General features: G+C 48.7%; 1 protein-coding gene across 7 annotated transcripts; it reads left to right on the forward strand.

The window, feature by feature from the left end:
• The first annotated feature begins 195 nt into the window (after positions 1–195).
• On the forward strand, positions 196–15,417 carry SERBP1 (SERPINE1 mRNA binding protein 1). Of its 7 annotated transcripts, none has more exons than XM_068689744.1 (10): positions 196–723; positions 3,395–3,563; positions 4,593–4,748; positions 4,859–4,954; positions 5,456–5,530; positions 7,640–7,817; positions 10,812–10,859; positions 12,928–13,101; positions 14,098–14,136; positions 14,998–15,417. In XM_068689744.1, exons 1-10 carry the CDS (start codon positions 327–329, stop codon positions 15,052–15,054), a joined length of 1,389 nt encoding a protein of 462 aa, XP_068545845.1. In that variant the 5' UTR covers positions 196–326; the 3' UTR covers positions 15,055–15,417. The 7 variants fall into 7 exon arrangements, with proteins under 7 accessions (XP_068545845.1, XP_068545847.1, XP_068545846.1 ...); XM_068689746.1 differs by having other exon boundaries at positions 4,883–4,954; XM_068689745.1 differs by having other exon boundaries at positions 197–723; positions 4,611–4,748.
• The last annotated feature ends 4,281 nt before the right edge of the window (positions 15,418–19,698 follow it).

Here is a 19,698-nt window from a genome sequence, read left to right on the forward strand (position 1 = left end):
CTCAGCAGCGCCCGCTCCCCACCGCCCTCCCTGAGGCGACCCAAGGGGGGGGGTGGGGGGGCACCGCCATGACACCCCCCCCAAAATCTAGAGGCGGCGCGGGGCATGCTGGGAGTTGTAGTCCTTCGGGCGGGCGCGGGCGGCGGCGGGCTCGGGCCGCCTCCAAGTCCCGAGCGGCCCCGCGCGGGGTGAGGTGCCCGGATGCGGCCGGGCGCCGGAAGAGAAGCGCGTCTGCTCGGGGCCGGCCATCTTGTGCGGCAGGCGGCAGGGCGCGGAGGGGGGGGCCCGGCAGCATCGCAGCAGGATCCCGCCGACGGGGGCCCATCATGCCCGGACACCTGCAGGAGGGCTTCGGCTGCGTCGTCACCAACCGCTTCGACCAGCTCTTCGATGACGAGTCCGATCCCTTCGAGGTGCTGCGGGCGGCCGAGACGCGGCGGAAAGAGAGCGGCGGAGGCGGAGGCCACCAAGGGGGCGGCGGGGCCCGCGGGGGCCCGGCCGGGGCCCAGAACAGCTCCGCGGGCGGCGGGGCGGGAGGCGGCGGCGGAGGCCCGGGCCAGGCGGGAGCCGGCGGGGGAGCCGGCAGCGCGGCCAAGCAGCTCCGCCGGGAGTCGCAGAAGGAGCGCAAGAACCCGCTGCCCCCCTTCGCCGCCTCAGCCGGGGGCGCCGCCGACCGCCGTGAGGAGGGGAGCGGGCAGCCCGGAGCCCCGCTGCGCAAGGAGGGTGAGCGGGGACGGGGGAGGGCCCAGCACAAAGGGGACGCGGCTTTTGGGGTATTTTTTGTTATTTTTTGCTGGTTTTGGGGTTGGGGGATGGGGTTGGGGTCCTGCTGGAGGCCCCTCCTGAGGGAATGGGGCTGGGAGCGGGGCTCTCTCGGCACCTGCTGGGGCAGGGCCCGGCCCCTGGAGCCCCGCGGGGCCGCCGCACGTGGCCGCCCGCGAGGCGCCCAAAATGGAGCCGGGGCTGGGGCTGGGCTCGGGGCTGGGGGCACGGCTCGGGACGGGGCTCAGCACGCCCTAAAGAAGCTCCCCTACAAAATGCTGTGCGGCCACGGGGGTGGGGGTGGGCTCCGTGCGCCCACACGGCGCTGCGAAGCCAGCAGGCCTCAATGGACAGGTGAGACAGAGAGTTCTGCCTTCTCTCCGTGTAAAAAAAAAAGCAATCAGAGTGTAAATAGAGTAAATAAATACGGCCAGGGCGCAGCGAGGGCTGTGACAGGGCGCTGTGTGACAAGCAGGAGGTGTCGGCCCTCCACGTGCTCCCGTGGCGGGCAGCGCGGCCGCGGCGCCCAGCGAGCTGCTGGGGCCCTCGGGCTGTGCCAAAGCCTTGGGAAAACTCAGCGTGCAGGCAAGGAGCTGGTTTTCTAACTGCAGTTCAGTCCCCTGATCTTCACAGAAATGCCCCCAGCCCGGAACATGGGGCTGCGTGGAAGCGTGGTGCTGCTTTTGCCCTTCCCATGGTGCCAAACGGCTCCCGCCACGCCTTAACTTTTCTAATACAGCGTAAAAACGTGCTCCTGTGCAAAGCAATACCTGTAAAAAACCCCAAACCGCTCTGCAACAAGCAGAAGTTGGGAGCTGTGTTGCAGCACTCGCTGCCTGTGGATGTTTTGTACTTTAAAGCGTGACACTCGAGAGCTTTTTTCCCGTGAGGAATGCAGTAATTTGTCCCAAGTGGCAATTTACTAAGCCTGCGTTCTCTGTAAATGTTAGTCAGATGCAGATTAATGGCGTTAGCCCTCGTGAGGCAAGCCTGAAACATGGGCAGTGTTTTTGGCCGCCACAACAGAACGCGAGGGCTTGGTTTTTTTTGGTAGGACGAGTTGTTCATATTTACCTCCCAGTTCTTGTGTTTACTTTCAAGAGCAAACACTACATTACGGTGGAAAAAAATAGCATTTTGGGGCTTATTATAGCAATGAAACAGAGAAAATCAGACCTGCTTCTGCAGCAGTGTGTATGGAGTGCTGGAGTGAAGACTCACTTTCCGGATTGAAAATTTCTGCTTGTTGTAGGAGACAGTGGTCACATCTGGCAAGGTGCTGGGTGCCATGGCAGTGCCGGGGTTTGTTTCTGAGTGAATATATTTCTGTCCAAACCACTGCCCTGCTCTGGAGAGGTGCAGATGATTTGGCTAGTGGGATACCAGTTCAAAGTTTGGTGCTACTCACAAAAAGATCCCTCGCTTTGGTGAGGCTCCCCTGGAAGCAGGTTTTTGTGAGTGCAGAGCTTGAAATTTGAAAGCTGTGGATTGTTCGTTCCAGTTCTGCAGCGTGCCTCCCGTCTGCCACCGGCCTGCTGGCTTCCCTTGCTAGCCTGTGCCTCCGAATAAAATGGTCCCTCTCAGCTCCAGAGCTCTTCTCAGGGTAAATTTAGCCCCCCCCCCCGTGTTTCTCGGGGAGCGAGGGCTCCCTAAAAGCAGCGCATGTCATGCAAACTTCATGCTAAGTACAGCTTGTAAGGTGAGGAAGACATTGTTCATCTGGGTGTGTTGGCTTGGATATCATTACAGCTGCAACTTTTGGGGCCCCACCCAACACGGCATTGCTTGTTAGGCAGGAACTTCTCTCTTGGAGAATATTAAAAAGTGGCTTTTTTTAAAATTTAAAAGATAGCTCGCGCTTCTCGAGGCAGCCGGAGTGGGAGGCGGTTTGGGGAGGTTTTTCTTCCCTAAACGTTTTGGAAATATGGCAGTGTAACGAGAGGAGTGAGTGGCAGTGCTCTGCAGGAAGAGCTGTGGAACAGGCCTGTCGGGAGGCGAGTGGAGAAGAAAGCTGTGCGAGAGCCCTCTCACACCTCAAAAGAAGCGTGCAGCCAGGGGAGTGTGTTGGAGCACGTGGGGCAGTGTGGGGCAGCGCCCCGCTTAGTGACCAGCCCCTTTTGTAGGGGGCTCGCCGCTCCTTAGGGTGCCTTGCCTGGGTCCTCCTGCTGGCCACAAATATCTCCGGGCAGCGTTAGGATGAAGCAAGGTGGCTGTCACGGGGATGTGCTTGCAGTGAAGTTGCTGACCCTTTGGTGCCTACCAGAGGAGAAGCCCAGGGTTTGCCTGAGAAGTACCCAAATACCCTTCAGGGAAAACCAAAACTTGTCTCGACCCTCTGCAAGCTGGCCGCTTAACACAGGTCACTAACGTGTGTGTGCTCTGACAGGTCTTGGTTTCTGCAGCACTGTAAGAGCGTACACTCGTACAAAATGCAGCTTGATTGCCTAAAAACGTGGAGTAGAAGAGTCAAATGGTCTGCAGTGACCTTTTTATAAAGGTATTGTTCCGATGGTTGTGTGGTCACAGGGCTAGAAGAAAAACTTGAATTCCTGCTTACAGTCCCAGTGCTACAACCAGTATCTCTCCCCGAGCAGCTCCGCATTCTGCTGATGTGTTTTGCCTGATGTTTCAGGGATAAGGCGCATTGGCAGGAGGCCTGACCAGCAGCAGCAACAGCAGCAGCAGCAGCAGGGGGAAGGCAAGCCCATCGAAAGGAGACCGGAGCGGCGACCTCCTCGCGAGCGCCGATTTGATAAACCTGCTGATGAGAAGGGCGAAGGAGGAGAATTTTCCGTTGATAAGTAAGAACTTCTCTTGTGTGAGGAGGAACTTTGTGATATTCTGGAGCGGGGCTGTCCTATCTTCTGCTACTAAGCTTAAAAAAAAACAAACCCCACTGTTTCACTCAAAATTTAATATTTTGAATTGGATTTGTCAGTCACAAGAAGAGCCTGTGTCAAAACACTTCTCTTTCCTTCTGCATGACCTTATTGGCAAATGTGGCTCGAGTTCTAGACCAGGAATCACGTAATGTGAACAGTTCTGTTGGTTTAACAGGAGGCATGACTTAAATCAGTTGGGTACCCACCATACTCCTCACAATCCATTTCAGAGAGGAGAAGAGGAACTCAAGTGTAGCTCTTGCCTGCAGCCTGAGATGTTTGCTCTTACGGCTGTTGCTTAAATCCATACAGCTGCCTTCAAGCCAGCGCAAGTTTGGCTGTGTAGGTGTTCACACCTTGGCTGCAGTGGCTTCGGATCTGGAAGTGATGAAGCCATCGTATGGCTCAGGTGTTCAAAGTGTCGTGTAATAGTCACTGCTAAAATACTTTTAAATTTGGGTGAGCCTGAGATGAGTGGAAATCGTGGCATCAGCTAGTGGTGTGACACAACACAAACACTGGGTTGGAATAGTGGGCAGAAGATGCAAATAGTAACCCAGAGGAGTGTCTCTTCCAGATTGTACAATGCAGACTGCAGGTGGGTTTGGTCAGTGTGATAGTTTGGTGTTGAAAGTAGACTGTACGTAGGATGGGTTCCTTTGGAAGGGGCCCCCAAAGACCCTACAGCCCAGCTGCATGCCCACCCCCAGGCCATCACATTCCCAAGGGCATCACCCAAACACCTCCTGCACCCCGCCAGGCGTGGGGCACCAACCGCCCCCAGGGAGCCCACGCCATGCAGGGAGGCAATTTTTCCTTAGAAGTTGAGAGTCCTGACATAAGCACAAAAAGTAATTATCAAAGGAGAAGTTAATAAAATCCTCACTAGATGAAAAAAAGAAAACCTTAAAAACCGTGTCATAAACTCCTGGTGGTGAAGTACTGCAGTTTGCCTGTTCCATCTAGACCCATTCTTGACCGACCTATGCGTGGACGTGGTGGACTTGGAAGAGGACGTGGCCGTGGCCGTGGCATGGGCAGAGGAGATGGGTTTGACTCTCGTGGCAAGCGTGAATTTGACAGACATAGTGGCAGCGATAGATCGTAAGTCTTTTTCTACTGCTTCTTTGGCTGTTCTTTACAATAATTACGTTTTTAAGTTTGCCTTTGAATTCCTGTATCTGGACACTATAATGTTAACTCAGTTTTGTTAGTTCTGTTTCACATTCACATTTCAGCGGCCTGAAGCATGAGGACAAGCGTGGTGGCAGTGGATCACACAACTGGGGAACCGTCAAAGATGAGCTAACGTTAGTAATCACTAATTTATCAGAATTAGCACTGTGTTAATAAATCCAAATTGCTACACCTTGCAAAACATAAACCAAGGCTGCTTTTTAGCCTTTGGTTTTGCTAAATGTTGGTAAACCAGTAAAGAAGCCTTTGCAGAATTCAGAAAATTACAAACTTAGCAATGGATGAGATGGCTTCGACTTCTAAAATGGGATTTTTTTTTTAAGTTTGGAATGGGGGCTGTCTTGTACTTCTTTTACTAAGAACAGTCTAGTTTTCAAAGCTTTTTTATCACGTTAAGCATACTTTTCTCCAAGTATTACAGTGAAAACAACGTTGTTAGTGGGGGCTTCTCAGTGGGGTAAAACAAGGGAAGATGGAAAACAGAATTGTAACGGTGGGGAGGGCAGCAATTTTTAAAGAAGAGTAGGCTGTGTCTATGTGCTATAGAACCTAGTCATTCATCTTGCATAGTTTAAAGTAGGGATGAACTTTAAATTTAAAAAATGTAATTACAGCGAGTTGGATCAGTCGGCTGTAACTGAGGAAACGCCAGAGGGAGAGGAACATCCGCCTGCTGACTCTGAAAATAAGTGAGTAGCCCCATTTTTTCAGATGTTCTTTGATTGCTTCAAAGGTATCGATGATTTGCCTTTAACTTCTGATCATTTTCCTACTTCTGCTTTTACAACATCCAGATTATGTCCTTCAGTAGATCCAGAATCACAATCTAGCTGAAAACCTGTCTCTTAAAAAAATAATCTGCATCTGTAGAAGTTATCTTGAAGTTTCTGTTCATGTCATACAAGCTCTTAGGTCACTTTCAGATTTAGTTATTAATCAGTTGTAATGTGCTTAGGATCTCAGGATTGCAATTGCAAGTACCAAATCCAAAAGCAACCACACTCATAACTACTTAGAACAACCAAGCAGAGGGGATAGGATGTTCTTCTGATGGTGGAAGGCAACTCTTTAAACATAGCTTTTCAAAACAACTGCTGAGACAGTGTGGCAGGTGTTGCAGAAGCAGGGATGTATCTCACTCTTCCATTCTCTGGCTTCTGGGCAGCTGGGAAGTGAAGTTGTTTCTCATTTCACTTGGGCGCTGTTAAAGAAGAAGCCAGTGACTGGGTGAATCAAATAACTTCAGAGAAGCAGAGTGGTCAATTGTGGGACCTGAACTTCATTTGGAGGAATACAGCTTTTTAGGGAAGCGCAGTATTTTAATGTGTGTTCTATGGTGCATTCAAAAGAAGATGGCAAATGGGTATATTAAATACTTGTTTGCCCACAATTTTTGGTGTGCAGTCATCTGTAGCTTGATTTCCTCAGTTAGTGGTAAAGGGGAGACAACTGCTCAGTAGAGACTAAGTGATTTCTTTTAATTACATCACTAAATGCTGTCATTTCTCTGAGGTTCTGGGTGTCCAAGGGTAAAGTTGTCCTGTAAATAGAAGGAGCCCAAGAATTTTTAAGCAACTACAGCTTCAGCATTGGTCAGAAAATACAAACTTGCTAGTCCTGGAAAAAATTGTGTTACAAATCTGGATATACGAAATTGGCTGTGTATGCAGTATTTTCTGGGTCTTTAGTAGTAGTGTCCTGGTGCTTCAACAGATCCCAGCCCGTCCTTGTGCAGATCAGCCATCTGCAAAGTTCTGGTGTTTTTTTTTCTTCCTCAGATCTGCAGAAAATGAGTGTTTTTTGTGGTTTCAAGTATACCACTTCTGCAGCAATCCAACAGTTACATTTACAAGCATCTTCACACGGGTTAATTTCCAGTTTGTCTATTTTGGATCGCTAATTTAAATATTTCAGTAGAGCTGTGGGATGTTTGACTGGATTAAAATAGGGGGAATACCAAGGAGTAGTGTCTTTGCACCGAGCAATAAGCATGCTTTTGAATATGTAACATGTAAAAAATGATTCTGTTCTGTGGAATGTGAAAAATCTGAAATAGAGTAATTTTGATGTAAAACCCCTTTGTTATTACATCAAAATTAATGGCTGCAGAAAAACCTTTTCTTCTAAGTTGATGCTTTTGTGATGTTTGTGCTGCACATGTGACACTACCCTTCTGTAATGTCAAAATACCTTATAAATCAAATGGAGTTGCATAAGCACACAGAAGAATGACGAGAGGATTGACTGCCTGTATAGTTGGAACACGATCTGTTACTGAACATGGTGGCTGTGTTTTACTTAAAAATAGCTCTTTGGCAGGAGCTGGAGAGGATTTACAATGAGGTGATACATCTCAAGTCACTGAGTTGTGTGCGCTTGCTTTGTCAAGTTAGCTGAGAGTAAAAATTGGTTACCTGGGATGTTAATAACTGTCTTTGAATAAAGGAAGCTGATTATTAAAAATAAAATTCTGAACATTACGGTAAGAACAAGCTCCATCTCACTGTCCAACTTGAAATGTGAGGAAGGTCTTGGAAAAGGTTGAGAAACTCATTACAGTCTGTTGGAGAAGGTGGGCTCCCACACTTGGAAAGAAAATTGCAATTAATATGGAGAACAGACAGCATCAGTGAGAGTGGGGGAATTGGGTTTTAGATAAATACACACATTTCAATGCTTTTTTATAACAATGGAAGTGGTTATTATAATCTGGTGCTGATTAGGAACTGCTTTTGAATTCTCTGTGTATGGAGTGTGAATTCCAAGTCATGATCATGGTATCCGTGAATTTACCACAGGGAGAATGAGGTTGAAGAAGTTAAGGAGGAAGGTCCTAAGGAAATGACCCTGGACGAATGGAAAGCTATTCAAAGTAAGGATCGTGCAAAAGTTGAGTTCAACATCCGTAAACCAAATGAGGGTGCTGATGGGCAATGGAAAAAAGGATTTGTTCTTCACAAGTCAAAGAGCGAGGAGGTAAAGTGATTTTCGATATTTGCTAGTGTCCAGATTGTTTAGGCTTGTCTATTAATGCATATTTCTGGAGGGGAAAGCTCTGCTCCAACAGGCTGACCTGGTGCTGAAAGTTTATCAAGTGAGAATAACATTTCTCATCGTAAAGTTGAGGCTGTGCAGCAGTAGCTGCTCCTAAAATGGTTAGTTCTTGTGTTTGGTGTGTGTCCTGAGGCTGATGTGCAAATGCTGTGCTACAACCTAACCTCTCCGAGTGGAGACTGCAGTGCTGCTGGGTCATGTCGTAAGGACTGTCCCGTGGTGAGCATTTCTTCAGAAGTTCGTTCACCACAAGTAAATTTTCTCGCTTTTTGAAAAGGGTTCCCAGTTCTGTTAGCCTTACTCAGCGTGCAGACTGCCTGCTAACCTCTGTGTAAGACTGAAGAAATAAATACTGGTGGTGCCTCAGCCACCTCGGTGCCTGAAGTTTGTGGCTTCTGGTTCTGTAACGCTCCGTGGCATTTGCCTCTGAAGTTCCTGTAGCCACCAGGTGAATTATGTTTGTGTGCTGCAGCGATACTGCACGTAGTTGCTGTAGAATCACTTTAACACTGTAGTTTCTCAAACGTACTCATTTTGGTCATTACAAAGTGTATAATTCCCTTTTTAAATAGTGAGCGTGCCCAGGAGAGACACATCTGTCCCACTTCAGAGGGAGGGAGGTGCTGAGAGCTCTGTTCCCTAATGCAGGGCGATGGCAGCTGGATTCAGTTCCAGAACTGTCAGGACCTTTTAATCTCCTGCTTTTAACACTCTGTAATATCTGAGATGGCCTTTGGCTCTGTTCAGCAGATGGTTTTGACTCCCTTTGAAGTAACTAAACACTGAGTAATGTGCTGTTTGGTCTTCCGATGTGTATTTCTGCTGTTTACACCTTGTCACTTTCTTCTTGTAAGCTGGGGCCTGGTGTGCAATGGGAAGCGCTGTTCATCACTTTGCCATGAGAACTCCATTTCTGATCCCATTGAACTCAGAATGAGTTTGCCACAACCATGCCATTTTCTTTTCCTACTGTGTGCAGTAGTTCTGTTATTTTCCTGAAGCTGCTTAGTGCTTGAAATCTTCATAAAACGCTGCTTTCTCTGAAATAGGGCTAGGCTCAGTGCTGCTGTGTACTAGGACAATGAAGTTGAACAGAAGTTTTCACTGACTTTACCAAGATGTATTAAACTGGAATCCTGCGAGTGTCAGAAATTCCCCCCAGCTCCAGTCTCTGGAGCAGATGTGTGTGATGTTCAGTTAGTGGCACGCAGTGTTTTCTTAAACGTACAAATGTAAGAAGATGGTTGTGTTCTTGGGTAGTTAAAAGCTGGAAAGCTCCATCCAAAAAATAAATCAGTTAATAGATAAGGAGAAGGAGTAATCAAATTACTTCAGTAATTAGTAGGTTGTTCTTTTTGAGGTTTATTCAGTTAATTTACTCTGGTATGAATGAATTGAGTATGTTTAAAACTTGCCTAAGTTAACTGTTCCTTGCTGTATAAGCACAGAAGTGAGGTACCAGCAAAAGTGCCTTCAAATCTAGAAGCTTCCAGACTCTATCCAGCAAACGTCTCTGCTCGCTTCAATAATTCATTGTTCACTGATCCCCTGGGAGACAGCATGTGTTCTTCTGCGAATTTTAGAGTAGGACAGTTCTTGAAACACAGGTGTTAGGAAAGCTTCCGCTGCAGTTCTCTTGTGAAGAGTTTGAGAGGGTGGAATGATGAGGAGTTAGGAACAAAGCCTCCTAATCATCCGCTGCTCTTGCTCTCCGTCTTCTTGGACATCCCTTTGAGTCATGAGGTGAGGTTGGTGTAAGGCTTCTGTGATAGTGATAAGAAGGGTATTGACACATGCAAGTGACTTGGTTTTTAGGTAAATTCTGGGTTTCAGCCCCAAAACTTCTGTACTTGAGTAATCGCAATGTGTACCAGCAGATTTTTCTGAGAAATTGGGAGTTCAGTGTTGCAAGAACCTCCCTTCTTCTTGTAGCTTGAGATCTCCTGGGAGAACGCCCTAGGAAGCACGTGGGGATCTAGTGCTGCTCATCTGCCTCAGGCTTGTGAAAGAGCTGCCCTCCTCCTCCTCCTGCTCCTCACCGAGGGCTGAAAAGCTCAGCTGTATCTTGGGTCTTCCCTCTCTTTCCCCCTTGCCATGCAATTACTAGAAAGGGACACGTTACGTGCAGTGAACTCCTAATACCCTCTCAGATTCTTGCTGTCTACTTCAAATCCATATGTGCTGGCAGCCCTCGTGTGCTGAGCCTCCTTCCAGAAGACTGGGTCACGTCGTAAGAGATCCTTCTCCTTCTCTGCAGCTGGCGTAATGTCTTCGATATTTTGTTCTGCTGATGCAGCTGAACAAAAAAATGGGAAGGAGTCAAACTCCAATGAGATCTTAAAACTTGTTGAGAGTTCGCTGCAAGTTCCTTGGAACAATTCACCTCGTGGTACATCGGTTGCTGCTCTGCTCATCTGCTGCACTGGGCCTCTTCTCCGGGACTTGAGGCTTTCTTGCTGCTCTGATCATTTCCTTAGAGAGGAGCTCACAATGGAGGGCTGGGAAATGTGATTTGGAAAATAGTTCATCCTCTCAACACGGAGAGGAGTCGCTCTTGAATCCAGGCCGTGCAGAAAGCCTTGTTCCATTAACAGGAATTATTCTGAGCACAGCCAGCCCCCAGCTCCACCAGCTCTTGCAATTCTGTGCCTCGGGGAGCTCCCAGCAGCTTGCATTCAACTTCTTATTCCTGATCCGAGATGTCTCTGTCTCCCCCTACAAGTCCATCCTCTGCTCCTTCTGGATGCACAACTTGCTCTCATCCTTCTGCTGCCCCGTGTGCTCGGTGCCACCCGTACCCAAGCTCGTGCGACCTTGTTACCTGTTGTTTCTGTGCGTAGCTGAGTCTCATCTCTCCCTTTTGTTTTCTCCCCTTGTTCTTTTGTCACTTGGGCGTGGACACGCAACTTTCATCAGACAAAGGCGATGACAGAAATGCAGGGGAGTCAGCTGGAGTCGAATGAGGTACTGATCCTTTATATCTAACTGGCAGTATGGGTTTTGATCCGAGCCCCTTCTCAAACGAAGGTCTTTGACGCGAAGAAGTCACAAAACTAGCAAATACGAAGCTCTTCTGTCCATGCCTGTTGTCTCACCACGCACCACACAGGACTCCTCGTAATTAGTACCTCTGCTCCTAACTAAGCTGAATTCCAGCCTTACCACAAATGCTTCTGTCATGAATCTCTTGCGTTTTGTTGTTGCTGTTTTCCATCTCTCTGCTTTGGCTCCCTTCCCGTTAGCAGCTTGTTCTTAACATTTTCGACAGCCTTCCCTGGGACCCACACGTGCAGTACCCGATGCCTTCAGGAAGCTATCAGTTACTAGATCAGAGCACGACTGAGAGCCTCAGTGTGTGCCAATTAAATACTTCCCGAGCTGATTCACAATAAGCAGTCCTGTGGCGTGTCTGGGACTGTGTGTTACCACCCAACACAGGGAAGAGAACGAGGAAGAGGTGCCAAGTCATCTTCTAGTGTTTTACATCATCTTGAGTTATTCGGGGTAAAAAATTCCGTAGGTTACACGTAAAATCTGCTGCTTGCTGGGTTTAGTGGTTAAATCCAAGTGAAATTGTAAAAATACAATGTTTTGATAGACGGCAGTCAATTTTTTATGCAGTAGCAGTGTAGGGAAGGAAACGCACAGGACTGCTGCACCAAGGCACTGATACGATACCACCTCTCAGAAGGAAGTCATTGAACTACCAGACAGCTGGAAGTACCATCTTAATGCCTTGCAGGGACTTTGGCCAGGAATTGGCCAGGGAGCAGCAGTTACCTGGAATACCCCAATGGGATATGTTTGAAATGAAGCAGCGTGGAGTGGGAGCTGTCCCTGGGCCCTCCTCTGTGGGGTGCTGGGGAGGCCACGGGCACAGCTGGGCCTGGAAAGGGGTTAATAAATAATAAACCCGTGGGGGCAGAGACTTCGGGGTGCTTGGGGCTGACCCGAGGCATCTCCGAGAGCAGCTTTCAGCCTTTGGGCTGCAGCCCCCTCTGTATCCACTGCTGCCTTAAGCAGGATCAACAAGTGGTAATTAAAGGTGTCCCCCCTGATTGCAGGGCGCTTACCCTTGCTGCTGCAGGAGCTGGGAGGCTGCAGGGGAGGAAGGGATGCTGCCAAAACCACGAGTGGGCTTTGCAGGAGGCAGCAGGATAAACCCAGCCTGATCCTGTGCGGGCAGTTCTGCCTTCTGTTTATCTTTGTAGTGCCAAAACCTGACTTATCAGACGGAGAAATCGTCCTGTGCAAAGTAGGAGAAATAAACATAGCTGGTGCTTGTTGTGCTCAGCGCACACCGCCGGGAAGCGCTCAGGGCTGTGCTGCCGAGCTGCACCCAGGGCGTTAGGTGGAACCGGTCAGTGCACACCTTGCTCTTGGGCTCGGGTTTCTCATCCTTCATGCATTGGGAACCAGCGAGCTGTGAGAGGCTGTTTGATCGTGGCAGAGGTGGTACGACTCACAGGAGTCATTTCTCAGCGTGATTTGTGCGACTGGTTCTCTGTTTTAGCAGAAATGTGCTGGTTACCCCAGTTACAGTATCTGGAGGGTGGTGGTGCCTCTTCTCACTGCCTGTTGTGGCTACTACAAACAGTAAGGGGTCCTTGCGGTCTCTCTTGCTTTAAATATTTACACAAAGTGAGGCAAATGGAGTGTAAACCACTCGCTGAGCAAAATTAAGATGGATTGCTGAGTACTTAAAAATAAATGAATTGGCAGAACCCAAAGATTCCTCAGGATAGGAGGTGCGAGGAAGTGAAAAGCTAGAAAGTAGGGCTCTTTTTGGCTCCATAGTCAGTTTGGTCTCAGGTGAGCCTGGTCTTGTTCCTGTGAAGGAGCTCTAGACTTTCCCTCAATATCCTGAAAATGTGAAATGACTTTGTTGGAGTGCTTAAACTCAGAGAATGTGACCTGTGTGCGCTTCGTGGTACCGCTCGGTTTGTAGCAGCCCTGCTCTGGTGAGAGTGCAGCTGCAGCTGAAAACATTTCCTTGGTGGTTGCTCTCACTCACTCACACCCCTCGTTGCAGGCTCATGCTGAGGACTCTGTAATGGATCACCACTTCCGTAAGCCCGCCAACGACATCACGTCCCAGCTGGAGATCAACTTTGGAGACCTTGGCCGCCCCGGACGCGGTGGCCGAGGGGGACGGGGTGGCCGAGGGCGTGGTGGCAGGGCCAGCCGCGGAGGCAGGACTGACAAGGTGGGTAGCTGCAGCTTCCTCTGCAGGGGAGCATACATGACACTGGGGCTATTTCATGCTGTCCTGGGTGTCTTTAGTTCTGGGGGAATCACTCAGGAATTGAGCTGCACATTAAAACCAAGTAGAACGTGTGTTTTTTGCAAGCTGACTTTGAACTAGTTTGCTGTTGGGGCAAAAGGAGGAGGGTTTTAGCAGCGTTCCTACACACAAAAAGGGGGAGAGTGGGGAGTAGGTTGGCTAAAAAAGGCCCCCCTTGGAAAGCTGGATCTGAACCTGAAAAATAACTGCTGTGGACAGCTCTGAGCACTGTCAGACACTCCCGTTGGTGCCCGAGCAGAACCACGGTGTGCTGGAGGTTTTGGATGCACTCAGGGCCACGTGTACTCAGTGACCCTTTGAGGGTGAAGGCGACTAGTTTTATGGCAGCGTGCTCTACCTCGAATTTGAGGAAATGAGGGGCATTCATGCAGAAGTAGGACTTGCTGTATTTTTCCTAATGTGCAGGAGTTTTTCCAGTTGTAGTCTTAAAGCCCTAAAGAAATGATCAGAAAAAGTATTGCAGGGGGCCTGGGGAGAGCATGTAAGGCTGAAGGGCTGTAGGACAGCTGTGGGAAAGATCTTCCCAAATACAGGTCACTTACTTGCCATAAATGCAGTTACTCAAATTGCTGCCTGCTAGGAAATGAGTTCAGGCTGGGTGGCCTGACTTCTTTCACACAAACCAGGCTCGTTCATTTTTGCCTCTTGCAGGATGCTGGCTTTCTCTTTGCTGCATCTCTTAAGCTTTTAGATTTACTAGTTAGAAAATCTCCCCTGATAACAGCACAGGAAGATCAGTTCAGGAAAATGATAAGGAATTGATGCTAAACGGGGGTGGGTTTTGGTCTGAGTCGTCTCCCTAACATGGCATCCTCTTGAAGGGTGCTGTCATGAAGTAGTTAAGCACTTTGAGACCTGCAGCTAACTTTTCTGCTGACGGTGTTCCTTTCCTTCCAGTTGGTGAAGGAGTTTGACGTGATCCACACGCCCAACCAGGTTGGTGATCTCTGCTGGCGCTTCCCCTACCCCTGAGCACGGCTGTCCCGCTGCAGGGAGCAGCTCCCCTCCCTCAGCAGGCAGCCTGCCTCGGCCTGCCCTCTGCTCTGCGGCCTGGCTGCTTCTGCAGGGACTTAGTCCTACCTGTGGCTGCTGACACAGGTTTTATCGGGATGGTTTAACTTCTGTCCTGTTAAATGTAGAAGTTTACAGAAATTTCCACTATTTTCTTTCCACTCTCCTTCCTTTCCACGTTTCTCATGCGGAAAGTGCAGATGATTTTCCAGTGCTTCCTTTCTAAATTTCATTGCAGTGCTGTTTTTTCAGGCATGGCACAGAGCCTTTTAAAAACAGAACAATAATAATTAAAAAAAAAAAAAACTGCTAGGGAAGTACTGAGGAGATTTCTGGGTACTGTCTGATAGATTGATACAAATTTTCTATTAACCACCAGCTTCTGAATGAGGAAAGTTAAATGTGGGAAACTTGATCTGTGCTGTGAACAGGCCTTGTCTGTAACACTTCAGTCGTGTCCATCAGTAAGAGCTGGTGGTTGTGTGCTGCTGCTTCCTGTAGGGGGCTTGTGAAGAAGGGGGGAAAAAAAAAAGCACCATGTAATCTAGTGCTATAATCATGTGCAAATGTGACCCACTTGATTTCTCCAATGTCTCTTAAAGACAGTTTTAATTAAAAAACATACCCATGGCAAACTTCTCAGGAAAAAGAAAAGAAGGTGCTGTGCCTGCGGGGTAGCTGGGCAGCACTGACAGCAGGACATGGTGATGGGCGAGGGACTAAGGATGTGTCAGGGCTTGGTGCTGCTGAGGGTAATAAAATAACTCTCCGATGTTTCTCTTCCAGTCGAGTGCTTCTGCTCCTGATGTAGATGACCCAGAGGCTTTCCCAGCTCTGTCCTAAACTGGATGTCATAAGCCAACCCTGCCCTCGTCGGGCCTTCCTCTCCGAGGCTTGCATGCTTAAGGATCCTAAACAACTAAGAAATTTAAAACAAAAAAAAAAAAAAGAAAAAAAGAGACTGTCATTCATACCATTCACACCTAAAGACTGAATTTTATCTGTTTTGAAAATGAACTTCTCTCGCTACACAGAAGCAACAATATGGTAGTCAGTTTTGTATTTAGAAATGTAATGGTAGCAGGGATGTTTTCATAATTTTTTCAGAGATTATGCATTCTTCATGGATACTTTTTTGTATTGCTGCTTGAAAATATGCGTTTCCAAACTTGAAATATAGGTGTGAACAGTGTGTACCAGTTAAAAGCTTTCACTTCATTTGTGTTTTTTAATTCAGGATTTTAGACGTTTTCCCCCAAACTGCAAACTGGTTTTTAATTATTGCACACTATTTCTGTTTCCTTAATTCCTGCTCAGCAGGTTTTTACCAGCCCATGGTCTTCTGGAATACACAAACCTTTAATTTGGCAGACTGTTAGTGCTGTACGGAGTGCTGACTCCTGGAGTACTTTAGTTTTAAGCTTAATCTCAGACTTGGAGAAGCAGTCATTTTCATCTGTTCAGTAGTTTGTTTACGCAAAATCTTTATACAAAATTGATACCAGATACTTGAAAAATACTCAAAGCACATTGGTTTATAGTTGCATACCTGTGTATTGATCCAGCGATGATGTGTGGATAATTGGTCTAAACAGTTTTTTAAAGCTAATGTATGACACCTTTCACTCACCCTTTTTACCTTTATTCCCTCCTCCTTGTCCCTTCAACAGAACAAGATGCTTTGTTGGCAAAAAGAAAAGAAGTTTTTAAATTACCTCTGCTTTTTCTTTGGGAGAACACCCTGCAGAGTGACCTTTCCTGTCATTTGGAGCTGGGAGGGAGGGAAGGTGGTAGCTGCTGCTCGGGTAGTCTGTCCGGACTACGGCTGGGCCGTGGGATTAAGCAGCAGTGAGAAGTGCATCAGCATCTGATGTGCTTGCAGCACTGCTCCCGCAGCGGCAGCTCTGAAGCAGCAGCAGCCACGGGCTGAGGCTGGTGTGGCAGGAGGGAGTCCTGGCTTCTGTTTCAAGCAGGGATGTTGCAATCTGTGTGTGATACAAAAAAAAAAAAAAAAAAGGCAAAACGACCCCTGACACTTCCCCTTTTCATCTGAATTTAGTTCTGGATTTTGTGCAGTGCTGATTGCTAGCTGACAAAGGAATGTTTTCCAGAGAGCGATTGTAAAGTTCTTTAGACCGCCGTAGGAACTCGTAGGTTTAATTTAATCCCTGTGAACAGGAACATCACCACTCGGTACCCAAAAGGAGGTGAGAGAATGACAAATAACGAGGGTTTCTTGGGGTTTTATTTGCAGCATTCATTAGGAGACTAGAAGCGGGGTTTTCATTTTTATTTAATGTTTTACACTTTGGACAGCTTACAACATTTGTAGTTTCTTAACTAGGTAGATTGGAAACAAATGGTAATGCCCTATTTTTTTAAAAGCTGTACAGGACAGGCGAAAAGTATTGGAGACCTTTGAATATGTAATACCCAACTCCTTATCGGCGGGGTTTAGCTGGCTTGATGTACCCGAGCTATTTTCTACAGCAGTTTTTGTTGTAAACCACTGTTAATACCATCAATTAGACTCCTTAGTGCGCTCACCTGTCAGTGGAGGTATTAGGCTATGAGAAGGGGATGGGGATCTCTCTCGGTTCACTTCTGACCAAGCAGATCTGACACAGGCTGTGCTAGTCCTGGCACCGAGTTGTTTCTCTTCTGCCTCCTTTGTAGGACGTGCTGCGCTTCCAGCATTAGGGACGCCTCAAATAATACATAAATGAACACCTTGATGTGCAGAAACACTTCTGGGCCCTCCAGTCCCTCGGGGCCCTGCTGGCCGGACTTGGCCAGAAGCTTTCCCTCTCCCTGCTGTAGGATAGAGAGCGGTTTCCCGGTGGCATGTCACGGATGACTTTAAGGACAGCTTGAGCTTACCCCTGGTCTGTCTGCTCTGCTAGATGTAAATTTGCCTCTTTCAGTCCATTCCTGTCGAGAACTAAAACTGTGAACGTCTATCTTTAATATTGGTGGGTGTTAACTGAAATAAAGGTTTATTTTCATGCTCTTTTAGAAATGTCATGAAACACACGGAGGTGAAAACGCCTAGGTTAGCAGCGGGTCCTCTAGGTCCTGCCCCGAGTAGTCCGGATCTTCCCGTGGCCGTGGTGCTGGGGAGGGACTCAGGGAACAGGTCTCTGTCAATGAGCTTGCTCTTCAGTAACACTTCTGTCCTGCTTCTCCTTATGCTGTCACACCAAATCCAGGGGACTAAACCTTTAAAGATCTGAACAATCTGGAAAAGGTGGCCAGCAGAAAAAAGGTCAGAGAGGGAGGAGCACGCGGTGCAAATCGGCGTGCGAATTTAACGATGGCAGGGTTGGAGCAGGAAAGTTCATCTTACAGGTTGGATGCTGCTGATGCTGGGAGGAAATGGGAGAGACCAATAAATGTAAGTGTTGGCTGTGTGGGAAAGACGTTTTTCTGAGGAAAATGGAACATCAGAAAGTGGTGTGAATATGTGGGAGTTGACGCCCCTCCTACCTGTAACAATTTTGCCCATTGGGATGGGTTTGCGTAGCCACACCTTGCTTTAATAAATGCAGGACGTACGCCTGGAGCTGACACCAGCACCTGCTATAACCCGCTGCTTGTCCTGCAGTCGTTACAACGACCACGCTGCCTTCATTGCACACCCGCGTTTGCTCTGCCCTTGCCTGATTTGGGGTGAAATTGAGCCAGGACCGAGTGCCCCGGCACAGAGGTTGGCTGGAAAAGCCGAGTGCGGTGCTCGTGCTGGGGAGCTTGAGCCTGATGGGGAAAAGGGTTTGTGTGGCCTCGCTAGGAGACCCTCAGGAGCTCAGTAGCTGGCTCTTACCCCTACCCGTGGTGCCGTTTGTCTCCTCAAGTTGGAGCAGGACTTTTGGGGAGCCCCATGCGGGAGCCTCGTGCTTTAAGAGCCCGGAGGAAGGGATGCGTCCTGGCGTGCTGTGCTGAGTGATTTTGGAAGCAGCTGGCAACGTGCCTGAAGTCAAAGGTCGGTGCGCACAGGTAGGTTGCTGACAATTTGCTGACAGCAGTGCTCTTTTCTAACCTTTTTGAAGAAAAACTGCTTTGGGAAGGGGTGGCTGGTTGGGTTGTGTGCAGCTGACAGATGGAGAGTGTCCGCGATGGGTGGAGCAGGGGGGAGCTCTGACACCTCGGGTGTGAAACTGCTGCTGGGCAATGCCTGCAGCCCTGGGAGCAGTCTGAGCACCTATTTTGGAACATACTGTTCCAAATACTGTTCTGAAATATTGTTTGGAAACACAGCTCCAGGCTGAGCCCCCGGCAGCGCCGTGAGCAGGGCTGTGCTGCAGGAGCTGCTGTGGAGCCTCCTGGCACGTGGCTTCATTGGGGTCTGCAGGTAGCAGATCCTGCGGGTTTTTAAAGCCCTGTTGGAATTGGGGATGGAAGGGGGGAGTTTGCATTGCTCGTGGTGAGGCAGATTGCACTGAGCCTTCATGAGCTCGTGTGTGTGTGTGTCCTGAGCAAGAGGCTTGGTGACATCTGGGGGTCACTTCTTCTTCATCACAGTGCTTGCTGTGAACGCGGTGAGCTCGTGTCAAGTTGCTGGAGAGTAGGGGTGAGAATCCTCACCCAAAAGGGACTGCAGAGGTGATGGACGGGAAGAACAAACCTTGCCACAGCCCCGGTAAGAGGAGGATCCCTTGGGATGCCTGCAGGAGGGCCTGGGCGCTGCACCCACCCGCCAGAGCAGGGGGATGCTCCCCAGGATCCCGCTTCTCAGCAGCTGTTTTTGCTGTTGGAGGAGCCCCGAGGAGCACAGCACGAGGCCGCTGGGTGATGGTGTGCTGCTGTCCTGGGGGCTGTTACCGGGGTGTTCCTCCTTGGCTCTTTTTTTGCAGCGTTTCCCAACACCCAGCGCCCTGCCCTGTGCTTGGGGCATGCCATGGACCTGAGGCTGGCCGGGCAGCCGAGCTGCTCTGCATTCCTGGGGGCTGCTGCTGCGGGGTGCACAGCTATAGAGCAAATCTACCAGCAGTTGGCTCAGTGTTGGCTTTACTTTGTTCTCAGTATGCAGAAACAGCAGACACTGCCCACTGTAGAGGTATCAGTGCAAGCAGAGGTACAGCACCCCATACAATCAGTGATGCTGATAATACCCCTGATTTTGGCACCAAATCAGAAGGCAGCGTTACCATCAAAATCAGTCCTGTCATGCAGTGGTCTTTGGACTTGGGATCACATCAGTTTATAGAGCTCCTGTAGAAGATAACGTGGCTGGATCTGGAATAAAAACTAGGGGAATGGGCAAAGAGATCCCCCTAATGCAGCAGTAAAGTTATAATTTTTAATTTAAGGGAAAAGTGGTGGGGAGAGCTGTGGCCTTGAAGCAGCAGTCTTGTGCTGCAGGTATGTTTGTTTCTGCTTTAAAAGGAGATGTTTGCAGAGCTGCCAAGGATTGTCTCCTCCTTGAGCTAGGTAGCAGATTTTAGTGTCACAGGAGGCTGTTACATGAATTTATGGCACTGCTTGTATGGC

Source organism: Anas acuta, chromosome 8 (genome assembly GCF_963932015.1).
Source record: "Anas acuta chromosome 8, bAnaAcu1.1, whole genome shotgun sequence".
NCBI lineage: Eukaryota > Metazoa > Chordata > Aves > Anseriformes > Anatidae > Anas > Anas acuta.

Coding starts and splice junctions, on each gene's coding strand:
- SERBP1 (XM_068689744.1), top strand. CDS start 327: ATGCCCGGACACCTGCAGGAGGGCTTCGGCTGCGTCGTCACCAACCGC. Junction 4,955..5,455: donor ACCGTCAAAGATGAGCTAAC/GTTAGTAATCAC, acceptor ATGTAATTACAG/CGAGTTGGATCAGTCGGCTG. Junction 7,818..10,811: donor ACAAGTCAAAGAGCGAGGAG/GTAAAGTGATTT, acceptor AACTTTCATCAG/ACAAAGGCGATGACAGAAAT.